This window comes from Lytechinus variegatus, chromosome 8 (assembly GCF_018143015.1).
Source record: "Lytechinus variegatus isolate NC3 chromosome 8, Lvar_3.0, whole genome shotgun sequence".
Classification (NCBI taxonomy): Eukaryota; Metazoa; Echinodermata; class Echinoidea; order Temnopleuroida; family Toxopneustidae; genus Lytechinus; species Lytechinus variegatus.
The window spans coordinates 11,132,611-11,147,664 of NC_054747.1; the positions used below are offsets into that span (position 1 = coordinate 11,132,611).

Consider the following 15,054-nt stretch of genomic DNA (forward strand, 5'->3'; position numbering starts at 1 on the left):
TGGAGTTGGGAGAAGATGGATGATGGAAGAACTAGAATGATTCTTGCTTTTGAAGGAGTCTCGACTCGTAATGACATTAGGTGGTAATCTCATCATAAAACTTATGTTAAACCGCATACTTAAAAGAATTTAAGCTAAAACTTCTACAGAATATTAGGTTCCATTTAAACTCTTCCCTATTTAGGACAAATATAAAGTACCAAATAATACATAAAAAATAACTCATCATATTTATCATATTCTTCTCATTTCACTGTACACAATTAATTTTGGGGAAAATGGTTGCTCGGACACAATTTTATCCAGACAATGTTGTACTGAAGCAGTTTTAAATTTTCATCAACGTTATTTGTAAAAACAAAATGTTAGGAAGTGCATGAAATTTGGGACAGTCAGCACATTTTGGAGAGAGGGGGGGGGTTCAAATTTGCAAAAAAAATATATGTTAGCGGGATTAAATATGGTCGTTTACCACAAGTATATTTTCCCCTTTACCTGTGGCATTTCCATCATTGGGTGTCGCCGAAATCGCTTTGGAGAAGCAGTAGTATCCAGCCTCACAGAGACCCGACGTATTACTCATCATGTCCTCAGCACAGTACTCCCCACCAGGGCAGGGAAGGGGTAGGGCCGACCCCTGGGGACAGTAGTATCCCATGGTGCAGTAGGTGGACGGGGTGGGGTCATCGTCACCCCCGGGGCAGTAGTACCCACCCTCGCATTCGCCCATTGGCCAGTTCATGGCGGGGCTTGGGCAGTAATAGCCGGCTGAAATGGTCAACAAGAGAGGAGGAAATTAAAGATAAGATGGAAATAATTATTTTCTGGCAGTTCTCTTACCCTGAGAGAGGGCTGATAGGATTAATCAATCTTATTGATCACTTATCCTGTGTGAACTATGATTTTTTCTTTATATTCAGGAAGGATATCCCATAAAATAATTTTCCACCACAAAAATAGCTTTTACAGTACATGTATATTTTAATAAAAAATATAACAAATAACAGCTGGAGCTGTCCTGACATCAATTTGGGGGTAATCCCATATATGCTTATCTGTGTGCAGTTAATGTGACCTTCAGAAGTCACTTTGACACACTGCATCCCCCCTATAACAGTGTCATTTTTGTGTGTCTGTGTTTCGGAATGATCAGTTTTTGAAGAGGCATGATAAATAGGATAGAAAAAAAATGACTGACCTGGAAATATACCATAACATAAATGGTCTACATAAAGAGATTTGGGAGGTGACTACATAATTATAATAATACTAAGCATTTTTTTGCCATCCATCTAGAAATAATCTATTCCGAGGCACACTGTTATAATCATTATCACCCGAGCTTTAGCTCGAGCTGCCTTCCAGACTTAGTGCATTTAAGGAATGAATCCTGCTGGGTACCCATTCGCCTCACCTGAGTTGAGTGGAGTACGATGTGGGGAAATTTATTGCTGAAGGAAGAGATTCCATGGCTGGGATTCAAACCCACGTCCCTCAGATTGAAAGACAGACCAAGACTAGACCAAGACTCAGACTAATTCCTTACCTGTACAGGGTATACAAGCAGATGAATTCTTGCTCATCGTCTGATTGTTGAAACTCCCAGCCATGCATTGGTACTGCTCTCCGTAGTAGGTACCCGCTGGGCAGTAGTGACCCGATGGACAAGGGTTGATCTCGTAACTGGACGATCCCTCCGGACAGTAGTAGCCTTGTAAGAATGAGATACGATATGGTTGTTTTGGAAATTGCAGTATTTGCTGCTGGTAACATGGAATTATCGAATTATTTCACTAAGTATAAGTAACAATTTTGGAAAGAGATAGAATTTGCTTTTGATTAATATGTAATAACACGCTTCATAACAGCAATTTGGCTTGTGGGATGTACAAAATAATGAGTACCTTCCAAAACCTGTTAGCGGTTGACACTGCTGTAACTGTACCTGGTTATAATTAAAATTAATCAGTGGGTATGTTTTTTTTTTCTCACTCAGCATTGCATTCAGGGAACTATATATATTGTTAATAAGAGGTTGACTACAGATTCAGAATCAAATAGATGGGACTTCACTCGTTTTTCACAAGTGGCACCCAGTTGCCTTTAAGTATCCAGTGATTTTCAATAAGGAGATAGGGTAAATTCTTACCTCCTCAAAATCAAATGCAAGGGAATAATAAAAAGTTTGACTACAAACCTAGAATCAAATACATGGGACTACTAGGAAGTCTGACTATAAACTTAAATTTGAATGGATAGGACTACATACCTTCTTCACAAGTTACACACTCTGCGAGCCCCTCGCTGGCAGCATACGTCCCATTCGGACAAGGTATTGGCAAGGTAGTACCTTGAGGGCAGTAGTGTCCTACAGGGCACACACCTCCATAACCCGTCTGATGTGCATCATAGTATGCACACGATGCGTTGTTCGATGCAGGACACGTGTCGTTGTTCCCGTCCGGCTGGGCGCGGTCAACGCCATAGACGCAGAAATGCCCAGGGTCACACTCGGCTGTAGGCCAATCGAGATGTTCTTGCTCGCAGTAGTATCCCGCCGTGCAGGGAAGGCACTGGCCGACCTCATAGAGTCCTTCCTGGTCACTGTAGGTACCTCTGGGACATGCCATGATGTCATAACCTGTTCCTTCGGGACAGAAGTATCCCGCCGGACATATCTCCTGGACACCTGCAGACTGGCAGTGGAATCCTGCAGGACATGGGTTGCAGGAGGCAGCATGGGTGTAGTTCACGTAGGTATTGTTGGCACAAGGTATCGGGTAGGACACTCCCTCCGGACAGTAGTGACCGATTGGACAGAAGGTGTCGTTGGGCTCTCGATGGACAGTACCGGGTGGACAGTAATATCCTGGAGGGATTGAAGACACAATCGGTCAATTTCATTCATTTGTCTGTTTGCTTGTCTCTCTCTCATCTGTATCTGCATTAACAGCCAGATGGTCAATGAATGTGACAAAAACAGACACACAGATCCACTTTCAGTTGAACATGTCTTCGGGGCCACCTGTCTATAGTACAAACCTGTCTAGAGCAGGCACCTAAATTGTTTTCCATTTGAAAAGAACATGCATTAAAGAACATAAAGGCGACCTATCAACAATGGCCATTTTTCCCCGTTTTGTTTCAAAGAATTTTTTGCTTGAACATCAAGTTTGCTCTCCCCCAAAGAAATCCCCAGGTATTTCCAACGTTTTAACAAAGTCTGAGATCAGCAAATTATAAGCTGATGCATATACAAATTGATTCTTTTGATATGATCTTAGATACCGACCTTCGCCACAGGGACCTGTAGGTTCTGTTAGACCATCTGTCTCGCAGTACGTCCCTCCAGTGCACGGGTAGCAGTCTGTAGCAGAGGCCTTCATGGTGTCATTGGAATAACGACCTGAAACACAAAACACCATATGGTACATGTATGGTCATACTAAACTCTAAGAAAATCTTGCTCTTGCTAATTCAATACATAATACTTATGATCATTATTTTGGAAAAACCCATGTAAATGGTGTTGATAACGATAATGGCAATGATGGTGGTGATAGTGATTATGATGATGATGATGATGATGAAGATGATATGAATGTGATGGTGGTGAATCGGTTACCACCCCAATGATGGTGTTGATGGTAATTACAGTAAAGATGATAATGGTAGTGATGATCATAATGAAATTTTAGTGATGGCAATGATGATGATGATGATAGTGATGATGGCAATGATGATGGTGACGATAGTAATGATGATGATGATGATATGAATTTGATGGTGGTGAATCGGTAACCACCCAAATGATGGTGTTGATGGTAATTACAGAAAAGATAATGGTAGTGATGATCTTAATGAAATTTTAGTGATGGTAATGATGATGGTGGTGATGGTAATAATGAGGAGGAAGAGGAGTATTTTGGTGATGGTGATGATGATATTAATGATGGTGATGACAATGATGGTAGTGACGATGACGATGATGATGACGATGATGATGATGATGAAGAAGATGATGGTGACGGCAATGATGATGAAGATGATGATAACGGTAATGATGATGAAGATGATGATGATGGCAATGGTGATGAACATGATGATGGTAATGGTGATGATGGTGATAGTGATAATGATAATGAAGAGGAGGAGTATTTTGGTGATGGTGGTGATGATGAAAATGATGGTGGTGAATGATAACATCGATGTGTTGATAATGGCAATTATTCCCCCGCAAACAAATAGAATCCCTCAAGAAATCATTATTCTTTACCTGCAGGGCAAGGAGTCGGATCAAACGTTCCATTCATACAGTAATATCCTGCAGGGCACTCGACTTGATCAGGTCTAGAGGATCCCGAAGGACAGTAGTAACTCTCATAGCATTCACCGTATGGCTCAGTGAGACCATAGTCATTGCAGAACCAACCTATTAGACAGTACAAAAAAAAACCGTAAAAAAGTGCGTCCCACAAAAAGGAAACCTGCTTCAGAGATACATGTAGATTTCACAATTAGTAAACATGTGTTTACTATAAATTTGATACTCATGGCAAGAGTGGAATCTCAACCCTAACACCCCCTTCTTCCCCTATAATTAGCGATAGGTTACAAACACGCAAAAAAAAGGAAAATTGGGAGAGGGGGGGGGCACTACTTTTCACTACCCTCTGTGTTAAATCTGCAATATTAGAGAAGCTTTAACATTGGGTGAATAGGGATATTCCAGGGGTCTCAATTAATTTTCCAGGACTCTCTTTGATTCTATGACGTCTGCTCCGGCAACAATTGCTCCGCTGCAAATTCTACACACTAATGGAATGACCAACTTCAACCCTGGATTTAACACTTTACCCCATCCTAACCCCAACCTTTGAAGCCAAAAAGTAATATATGTCTATATTAGGTCAGCCCTTAAGACTGATTAACTAGTCGTAAAATGTTTCCTACATGTAGGTACCTGTAATTGGTTATATACCAGCGTGGCGTTTACCAGCAAAATGCTGTCCTGGCAAGTTCCTACAGGAGCTTCCATAAACAAAAACAGAAACCCTAAACCTTACATAAAACCCTAACCATATTCTGAAGTCAGGTGTAAGCTAGTCCACGGTCTAACTCTGCTAAAATTATGGGGAGCCAAAAAAAAAAATTCAAATCTGTGTACATTGAATATATTTCTTATGCTTACTATTTTGTTTCCATTTGCTGTCATAATGAGGAAAAATTCTTCAAAATACTTCAGTTATCATTCCCAGACAATTTGGGTGTCATGTGAGTTAATAAATTGAATGTGTCCTGTGAGGGATTTGTGCCCCCATTGGCTCTCCATAGTTAAACCACAACTTTAAACCTGAGTTTAAGTTAAAGTGATTGGTTAACATTGGTTTGACTTTTAAAAAATCTGAGCTAGAAGGTCACGCTTGTCACCTGTGTCTGCGAAATGTTACAAAAATGAAGCCCAGAAAAAATTGCGTTCAAAAATAATTATTCAGTGCTTCAAAAAATTGAAATATAAAGTGACCAGATACACCAGCTTAATTTCATCCCATACACTTATGTGTACTATTTAGGTGACTATAAGACACCTATTTACAAAATGGGGGTTAGCCTTGTAGTTTAAGCTTTTCATTCTCAATAGTGGTTGTTTTCAGGGTTTATTAGTTCTAATACATGCACTTGTACACATGTTTCATCTTGGTTTGAGAATTTTTTTTAAATCGGCTGCTCACAAAGTTAAACAATACCTTTAAACCCGACTTCAGAATATGGGCCTGTATCTTTAAACGAAATGAAGCCCACAGCAAAAGTAGTGTCACCTTCTCTTCAAGCATGTTGGGGGTTCAAAGGCCCTAACACAATATGATTTTTTTCCCTGGTCACACCACAAGAGGTAACAAACAAAAAAGGCTAACCTTTGGTACAGTTTAGACACTGATCCTCGCTCTCCTTCTGGAGGACATCAGAGTAGGTTCCCGGTGGGCATGCCTCTGGCTCAGTCGTTCCCTCGGGACAGTAGAAACCAGCCGGACAAACGTTGGCATCGGTCGTCTGGTTGGGCGTACTTATCTCAGCATACTGACGGCAGAAATACCTGGAACAGGAGCAGAAGGATAATTTGAGATAAACATGTTTGTCCCTGTCTTACAAAGAGTTACGATTGATCCGACCGATCGCAACCATGGATGGCCAGCAACGTCAACTTCTACATATATTAAGCATGTTTGTTCAAAATATTTTCTAGCTGTGATGAATATTCATGCATTCATTGATTTCTTGAAAATTCACACCACTTCTCTTGGCATACAAAGGACATTGTGCAAATTTTTCGTTGAATTTGTTTTTATACTGATGGATTTCCATAGTTACAATTGATCCGATCAATCATAACTCTTTGTAAGGCGAGGCCCAGATCTGTTGACTGTAGAAATCGCCGTCTGTGTCACAGAGAAGAAAAAATACATTGACCAGCTAGAAATTATTTCGTGGCTCACAGAGCGTTACTGTCTTTACTGTCTCCTTGATAGTTCAAAATACACAAAGAAAATCAACGTCTGATCTGTTCACCATAGAAATCCCCATATTTGTCACAAAGAAAAAATAAAGACACTGGCCAGGGAGAAAATGATTATTGGGTCAAAGAGAGTAATAATTTCTTAGTCTTTATGGTTTCATTAAGAGTTCGAATACAAACCAAAATCTGAACATTGTCAAAGGAACTAAACAAAAGTTATTTTTAATTTCTCAAATGGGCAGACTCATAACAAAAAATATGCAACCTGCATGAAATGAAAATTAAATGCATATATTATACATGTACATATCGCTAGCACAAAACTCATTCTGGGTTAGAAAATGCATACTGCACAAATCTTCAGAATTGAAGGAGGCAGCGTAATTTGAAGAAGAAGAAGGTACTTACCCAGCAGCACAAGGTGTAGTGGCATCAGTCAGACCCAACTCTCCGCAATAGAAGCCTCCGGTACAAGGGCTACACTGAGAGCTCATGTTGAGACCAGTCACATTGCTAAAGGTCCCGAGAGGACACTTGAATTCATTGTGATAACGGGTCCCAGCCGGGCAGTAGGAACCTAGTACAGAGATTAGGGTAAGGTTTCATGAAACTTGTCAGCACTCACGATTTGATTTTCTTTGACAGTTATTATAGTAATCGTCAGAGGCCAGTGCCTCTCGGCCAATCAAAACCAAGGATTTCACAGAAATTGTCTGCACTGGCAATTAAGTCAGTACTGACAACTTTCATGAAAACCCCACCTAATGGAGATGAAGTGTATTCAGCAACATTTGATTGATAACAATAATAAAATTCAGTCCACACAGCACTGCTCAACATCTAATTAGAAGTATTTGATCAACTTGCCATCATCATTGAAATCTAAAGGAGCCTCATCTAAAGCTGGGGTAATAATAATAGCAGGGCCTGCTGGGAGAACAGTTTTCAGAACTGAAGTGGCTTCCCCGGGTAAATATACCTATATTATCACTACGATCATCATTGATGTTTTTTATATCATCATCATCACAGTCACCATCATCACCATCACCATCATCACCATCACAATCATCATCAGCAGCACAAACATAACCATCACTATGATCATCACCACCACCATCATCACCATCAGCATCACCACCACCATCATCATCACAATCATCACAATCATCACCATTATCCCCATCAACACCACGACGACGGCTATTCACCCACCTTCGGGGCACGTCGAGTTCTGGTAGAGGACCACCGGCTCCAGGCGATTATCGCAATAGAATCCCGCAGGACACGTCTTACAGTCCTCCTGGAACTCCTCGTCCTGGTAATAACCCGAGAGGCAACGGATCGCCTCCGGGCTCCCGAGAGGACAGTAATGTCCCTGGGGGCAGCGGTACTCGTACGGAGAAGAGATGTTCTGTCCAGAAGGGCAGTAGTAGCCTTGGTCACACTGAGCCGTTGGGTGACTGTTGGCGTATCCTGAGCAGTACATACCCGCAGGGCAATCCAGACAGTCGGACAGGGCTGGTCAATCAAATACATAAACAATTAGTAGTAGGTCTTGAGGAAAATGTATTTTGGGGGTTACCCTCCTTTTTTCATCACACAAGTCATACATACATCTAAATAATTTTGTAGTTGTAACAAAATAGGTATGATGGTAAAATGAGAAATAATTCAAATGAAGAATCAGTAGATATTGATAAATCTGTATCAATGAAAATATATCTTGGAGGCTATATTTAAACTGAATAAATATTGCCTTCTTTTTCAAGACCCTAACCAAAGCGAAAGTTGTCACTGACATATCACCAATCAAAAGCATACATATAAAAGCTAAATACATTTTACCACTTACTAGCAACAGCTGAGTATTTCACTTGAGAAAAACTCAAATTAACAGGTTTAAAAAAATGGGCTTCATTGTGCTTTTTATCAGCCTGATTTACTGAATCGTCCTAGTATTCAGAAAGTTGAGATACATTAGTTTGTACATATAAAATAGATATATTACTTTGTTTTCCAGATTTCAAATTCTGCTTATCTCAATAAAATAAATTGTACACTATGAGGAATATTACTGATAATATTTAGTGTTCAAGTGGATGAATCACTTGATTTTTTTTTATTTGTATATTCTTATTTACATCGTCACTGTACATGTACATTGAACTGAAAAGACAGCATGATATACATTAAAATTCAACACTTTCAACTTTAACTTGTTTTGCCCTATGTTATTTCAGCTTATTTAGCACAGCTTACCACCTAAATATGGATTCAGATTGCATGTAACAGTTTTTCCCATCCACAGCGTCTTAGCCAAGCAAAGGATCCTGCAAATGACGGTCAAGTACCTAATGGCCCACCATAGTGATCACAATTTTATTAGACTGAACTTAAAGGGGAAGTTCACCCTGAAGAAAACTTTGTTGCAAAAATAGCAGAAAAAATAGTAAAAAATATTGGTTAAGGTTTGAGGAAAATCCGTTAAAGAGTAAGAAAGTTATTAGAGTTCAAAGTTTTGGATTTGTGACGTCATAAACGAGCAGCTGCCCTGCCCCATGTGTTATGTAATATAAAATGCATGAATTTCAAATTTTGCATGGTTCCTGATGACTTAATTTTGTTTTCTATTCATGATCGGGTGTGAAATGATTTGTCTATTGATATACAAAAGGCAGTGAAAACCATTTTCAATTTTCTGAGAAAATGACATTTCATTGATTTTTTACCATTCGCTATGTAGGAATGCTGCTCGCATATGACGTCACAAATCAAATAATTGAAATTCTAATAACTTTTTAATTATTTGATGAATTTTTCTCAAACCTTCGGCAATATTTTTTATTATTTTTTCTGCTATTTTTACAATAAAGTTTTTGTCAGGGTGACCTTCCCCTTTAAGACTTACCTTGATTTTGTGTTGTATTCAAGAATGTCCCTGGTGGACATTCCTGTGGCTCTTCGCTTCCTTCTGGACAGTAGTGACCACTCGGACACACATCACCTGAAAATTGGATGCAAGGAGGGGAAAAAATGTTTGGATGAAATTCATCGCATCAAACAAGCTTTCAACATGGGTGTTCTGAAATATATTTGCATGGTCAGTCGATCTGCTATTCCATTGCTTGTGATTCAATTCACTTCAATTGAACTTTTTTACGAAAGTGGAGTGGTCACAGAAAGTTAAGTTCAACTAAAACTCAAACTTTAAAGGTAAATGCCAGTTTTGGTAACGATATCAAAATGAGTTCGTACAGAATCCAATGAAATGACAACCAAAGTGTGTTTGTATAGATAAAACATATGTGCCAAAGGATTCTGGAAGAAATTGTGTAACTGCTGAGAAATCAGCAAATAAGCACAGGATTCGGGTCAAGCGTCAGGCCCGACATTCAATGCAGTAATTATATACTGTCCCACATGCGCTTCTGTGTTGGTGATCTTCAGTGTGAACATTTTTCAGCGTAGATTTCAAGATTTCACAAAGTTCAGCTTATGTAACTGTACCAGATCTAGATCCTCGTTGATATACTGACAATTAAGGCCTCTTTTTACAGACTTTCTCATGAAAGCAGTGTTTCTGCAATTACTGGCATTTCTCTTTATACCCCCATCTCACTAGATGGCGATTCCGCTGCGATCGTCAAAAATCGACAAAGCGTGGTATATCGTAGCTTGAACGTGGCTTGATCTTTTCAATCTTCTCCGTCGTACCTTGATCTTTTCTGAAGCAGCAAGGATCGTCACCATCTTCCTGGTCGTCACAAAATTTTGAACATGTTCAAAACTTACGTAGCGAGATCGCGGAGGTGCTAAAGCGCATCATAATCGAGTCAAGAGCGTATTACAAACGACATATTCGTAGCTGTAACGAAGCTCCAACGCACAAAGCGTAGTAGAAGCGCATTAAAAGCGGCACCGATCGCCCGTGTTTTTCAGGCCCGTTCCCAAGACAATTCTGCTACGCTGCTTCCGTTTACGAGGCGACTGCCTTGCGCTCGACACGCTTCACACCGTTTCCACCACGACGCTTTCCCTTTGGGTGGCATGTGGCACACGTTCTCAGCCCGCTGCAGGCATTCGCGTTGCGCTTTTGCTGCGCCGCTGATGACTGGCCAGCGATTGAGCAGCGACCGTCTGCGCTGCTATGAAACAACGTGCCGATGGTAGCGGATTATCACATTTTCAACAGATTACGAGGCGACACCACGACGTTTTCAAATATACTTCCCAGAAAAAGGACCAAAAAGGGAAGCTGCCCAATCTGTTATGCCGGCGGTCCAAGAGGAAGCGAACAAGAGGTTATGGTGGTGGTAGAGGAGGAGGTATAGTAGGAGGATAAAAATCTAACTGCTGAGCCAGCTTGAAAGAGAGAAAGAAAAGACGCTCGCATGTCTTGATGACGAAATGGGTTACCTCCGCAAAAATATATAAATTGAATATGTTTTAAAAATAGAATGTATTCTAACTACAGTGACAGTAAACAATATTAAAATTTTAATGATTCGATCACTGATGTATTGATTGGGAAAGCACACTTTATGGGGATTCTGGCATTGTGCCCCCCCCCCCCTATGAGTGCTCTCACATCAGTAGACTACTTCTTGAAAGCAAATTTGAAAGGAATTTATCTCACAATTTTGAGTGACAAACTTTTGTGGAAAAAAATAAACAAAATATAAAACATTTTTATGCTCTTTTATGAAATTCTGGATGCGTCCCTCATATTAACTATTAGGCTCATCGACATCTTTTGAGTGAAATTCTAATATATTGTATATTATGACTTAAGTGACAGCCAGGATCGGACCCAGTATCTTTTTGGCCTCCTCCTTCTACTGTCCTCGTATCAGGTCCTCGTATTCAACTTCTAATTGAAGTTGTTGTATAATGCTAAGATGTATAAGTCCAACCAAATTCTGGACATCCATCTTGGTCGGAGGTTGGCAATCGACTGAAAAATGTCTCATGTGCCGCGATCAATATGCCGATTGCTTGAAATCGTTTCAAGAGCCCATCATGAACGTAACACAATCGTTCCATTCGTAGCACCACCGTACCGAGGTCCTAATTAGCGTATGGGCCTCGTTGTACGGTCGCTTTGATCGCAGAAGCAGCGCATCACATCTGCCTCAAATCGTGGCAAGAGAGTGGCAGCGTCGTACTACCAGCGTATTACCATCGCCTTCAGCGCAGGTCCGTCGCAGTGAAGTTGTAGTGCAATCGCCTCGCAGGCTAAAAATAGAATTCAAGGACGATTCTGCTACGCTTTGCGGGATTTAGACAGATCGCCATGGTCGCCATGGTCGCCATGATCGCCATCCTAGTGAGATGGGGGCCTTAAGTCCCAACGTGCAAATCAAATACAACTTCATCGAGTGATACACAGAGAAGCATATCACATGGTTTCCATGACATTTTCTCCGGCGGCAAATGCTCCGATGGAAAATCGGCACATTAAGCCACACATGAAACCCAACCTCTGAAAATAAATAGACCCTAATCCCTAACTTCACATTATTCTGAACCAAAAATTCTTTTACAATCCTACATGTACATGTAACTCTAACCCTATGCCCTCTGAGATATTAACAATGGAGCAAATGACATTTAATGATTTTTCATGGGGGCCATTTTGGATTTCAAAATGGTGGCCGACACGATGGTCAAATCGCTTGGGGCCGGCAATTTTTTAAATAAGCGCCCCAAAATACCCCTGTATGCCAAATTTCACACTTTCTGCCAGATCCGAGCATCTTGGCCATTTTTTGTCACATAACCGCTCCACTATGATAACGAAAAACCTTTACCTGATGCAACTCCATCGGGGCTCGGCGTCTCTGCTCCACCCGTGCAGTAATGCCCAGCGCTGCAGTTCCCGGCTGGGTAGGCCAGCTCCACCACATCGCAGTACATCCCTGGCAGGCAGGAGGTCGGGTAGACCGATCCCTGGGGGCAGTAGTGACCCACTGGACACTGACCGCCCTGGGACGGGTCGGTCGGTTTAGAGAACTGAGATCCGTTGATGCAGTACCAGCCCTCGTCGCATTCGGCGGTGGGGGCGGACAGGCCGGGCAGCTCGCAGTATGTGCTGGACATTGAATTGAAAGATACAAAATTGAATGAATGGATTATTAATAATGAAATGATAAGCAATATTTATAGAGCTTAATACAATAATTCAAAATGCTGCATGCCATTGGAAGGGCTGTGGCTCGGTGGATAATTCTCCAGGTTAGAACCAGAAGGTCCAGGGTTCAAATGCCAAGCATATCTTAGGCAAGGCATTCATCTACATTTGCCACTCTCCCCCCAGGTGAAGTAAAATAGGCAACTGGTAGGAAGACCTTGCTTGAATGCTCAGGTAGCCATACCAAAGCTTGAGCATTCAAGGCACTGCTACATGTAAATCTACCTACGGAGTACCCATTTACAACATCAGGGGGTCGCGTCATAAAGCTGTCCGTAAGTTAAGAACGACTTTAAGAACGACTGGTGATCCTTCATTGTGGTAAATGATATTCTTAACTTAATGTTTGTTGTTGATTATTTAGAGCATAAGAAAGGTTCACCAGTCATTCTTAACTTACAAACAGCTTCATGAAACACCCACCTGTTTGGAAATTGGCAAATTTACATGTAGATACCAAACCTTGGCAAAGGACATTACTGCCATACAATGGGACTTTTTACATTACTGTTATGTTGGGATTTATTAATACGACAAAAAATGATTCCTGAAAGGAATCAAACTTTTTGTTCATTTCTTTTTTTACATTCTTACTTTATTTCAAGAACTGTAATTTGAAAGCATTTCAAGTTTTCAGCCTTTCATATGAACTAGAAAACACAGACACAGACAAGATTAGGACGAAACATATTCCCAAAACAAAGATACAGGACGTTTCTAAGAAACATTCAAAAGTTACCATAATCACTACTCATAAGGCAATATTTTTTTTATCATGGGGGGTTACTTTTCCCAAACTACTGACTGAATATGCAACACTGAAGAATCTTTATCATTCCATTAAGTAGGATTTCTCCATGAAGATCATTCACCAGGCAAAAAAAAAAAATTAGGGGACTACATTTCCTACCTATTGGCTGAATCTGCAACATTGGAGAAGCTTAAACATCCCATTGAATGAAAATTTTCTCGTTTCATTTTCCAGGGCTCTTTTGGGCATTTCAGAGTTAGAGACCACTGTATTTTTCCCCTTCTACTCACCCTGGTGAACAAAGAATACAATCGCTCTCTTCCGATCGTCCAGTCAGGTTGTTAAACGTCCCTTCAGGGCACGGGTGCTCGTCCCATGTCGCCGTCTCTAGAGGACAGTAGTAACCTGGATTGCACTCCTCGGGTACCGTCGTGTTCTGAGTGCAGTAGAACCCGATGGGACAGCTGCGACAATTGAAGCGGCCCGTCTCGTTGTTGTATCTTCCGGCGATGCACGGTGACGGCGAGTCTGACCCGGCGACGCAGAAATGACCTTGATTGAGAAGATAATGAATAGTACTAGCTTATATAGTGCCTAATAATCAGAAGTCTTGAAGCTCTTGACAATAAATGCAGTATAATAAACTGGCTTCTGCAGAGCTGCTGTTACGCTGTGGAAGTGTTTCAAGAAATAAATTCCTGCCAGGTACAGCTTTCCCTCCCTTGATCGAGTGCAGCACATGGCGGATCAATTTCTTACTGATGGAAATCACGCCATGGCTGGCATTCGAACCAAAGACATTCGTGAACTTTGTGCACTGAACTGGAATACATGTGCTTCTTGTCCGGTGATGTGTGACTTGACATCTTCCAGTCTACTTATACCGTAGCTAGCGCTAATCCAATTGGACCCACTTTCGCACCGTGTTCTTAATCTCTTCTTACGTTTTGAGGAGGAACTATCCAAAATTTGCTGCTTGTATCATCCCTCTTGCTGTATCCTATTCTTACCTTCAAGCTAGCAGAAGTTACTGGATCACCCAAGCTAAATCCTGGAACTTATGGTTATTGTCACTACCGACAATTTGAGGAATTTAAGGGTGAATTCAGTGACCACTTACCAGTTGGGCACTCTCCTCCCTCAGCGGGGTCTGTAGGCATACTCTTAGTGGCACCTTCAATGCAGTACCATCCCGGAGAACATTGTCCAGCTGTGGCTGTCATTGTGGTGTTTGGACAGTATTCACCTGCAGTACAGAGCGTGCAGTCGGTCTCAGCCTCCAGCTGCTGCGTAGCACTGTCAACAAAAAAATCATATCATTTTGATTTGATTAGATTCGATATGTAGTAATATAGTTTCAGAAACACTGTCGAGCTGTGGCTGTCATTGTTGTGCTTGGACGGTATTCACCGGCATTACAGATGGTGTAGTCAGTCTCAGCCTATAGCAGCTGCGTAGCTCTGTGAACAATGAATCATATCTTTTGGATTTATTTTGAATAGATTAGATTTGATGCAGGAATACAGTCCAAGGAACACATTGGTGGGGGGGGCCATCGTCGTTTTTCGACAGTATCCAGCGGCTGTACATATTTTG

The 15,054-nt window shown here is 41.1% G+C and overlaps 1 protein-coding gene across 1 annotated transcript in view; it reads right to left on the reverse strand.

Moving 5' to 3' along the window:
* LOC121420643 overlaps window positions 1-15,054 on the reverse strand; it is a 166,570-nt gene that overhangs the window by 126,619 nt on the left and 24,897 nt on the right. The window contains exons 22-33 of the mRNA XM_041615306.1: window positions 14,579-14,754; window positions 13,749-14,010; window positions 12,328-12,608; window positions 9,426-9,521; window positions 7,730-8,035; window positions 6,923-7,091; window positions 5,916-6,094; window positions 4,277-4,432; window positions 3,293-3,406; window positions 2,270-2,869; window positions 1,547-1,711; window positions 496-768 (exon numbers count right to left, since the gene is read on the reverse strand). Of these exons, the coding sequence (XP_041471240.1) occupies window positions 496-768; window positions 1,547-1,711; window positions 2,270-2,869; window positions 3,293-3,406; window positions 4,277-4,432; window positions 5,916-6,094; window positions 6,923-7,091; window positions 7,730-8,035; window positions 9,426-9,521; window positions 12,328-12,608; window positions 13,749-14,010; window positions 14,579-14,754 (2,777 nt within the window). The remainder of the gene's footprint in view (window positions 1-495; window positions 769-1,546; window positions 1,712-2,269; window positions 2,870-3,292; window positions 3,407-4,276; window positions 4,433-5,915; window positions 6,095-6,922; window positions 7,092-7,729; window positions 8,036-9,425; window positions 9,522-12,327; window positions 12,609-13,748; window positions 14,011-14,578; window positions 14,755-15,054) is intronic.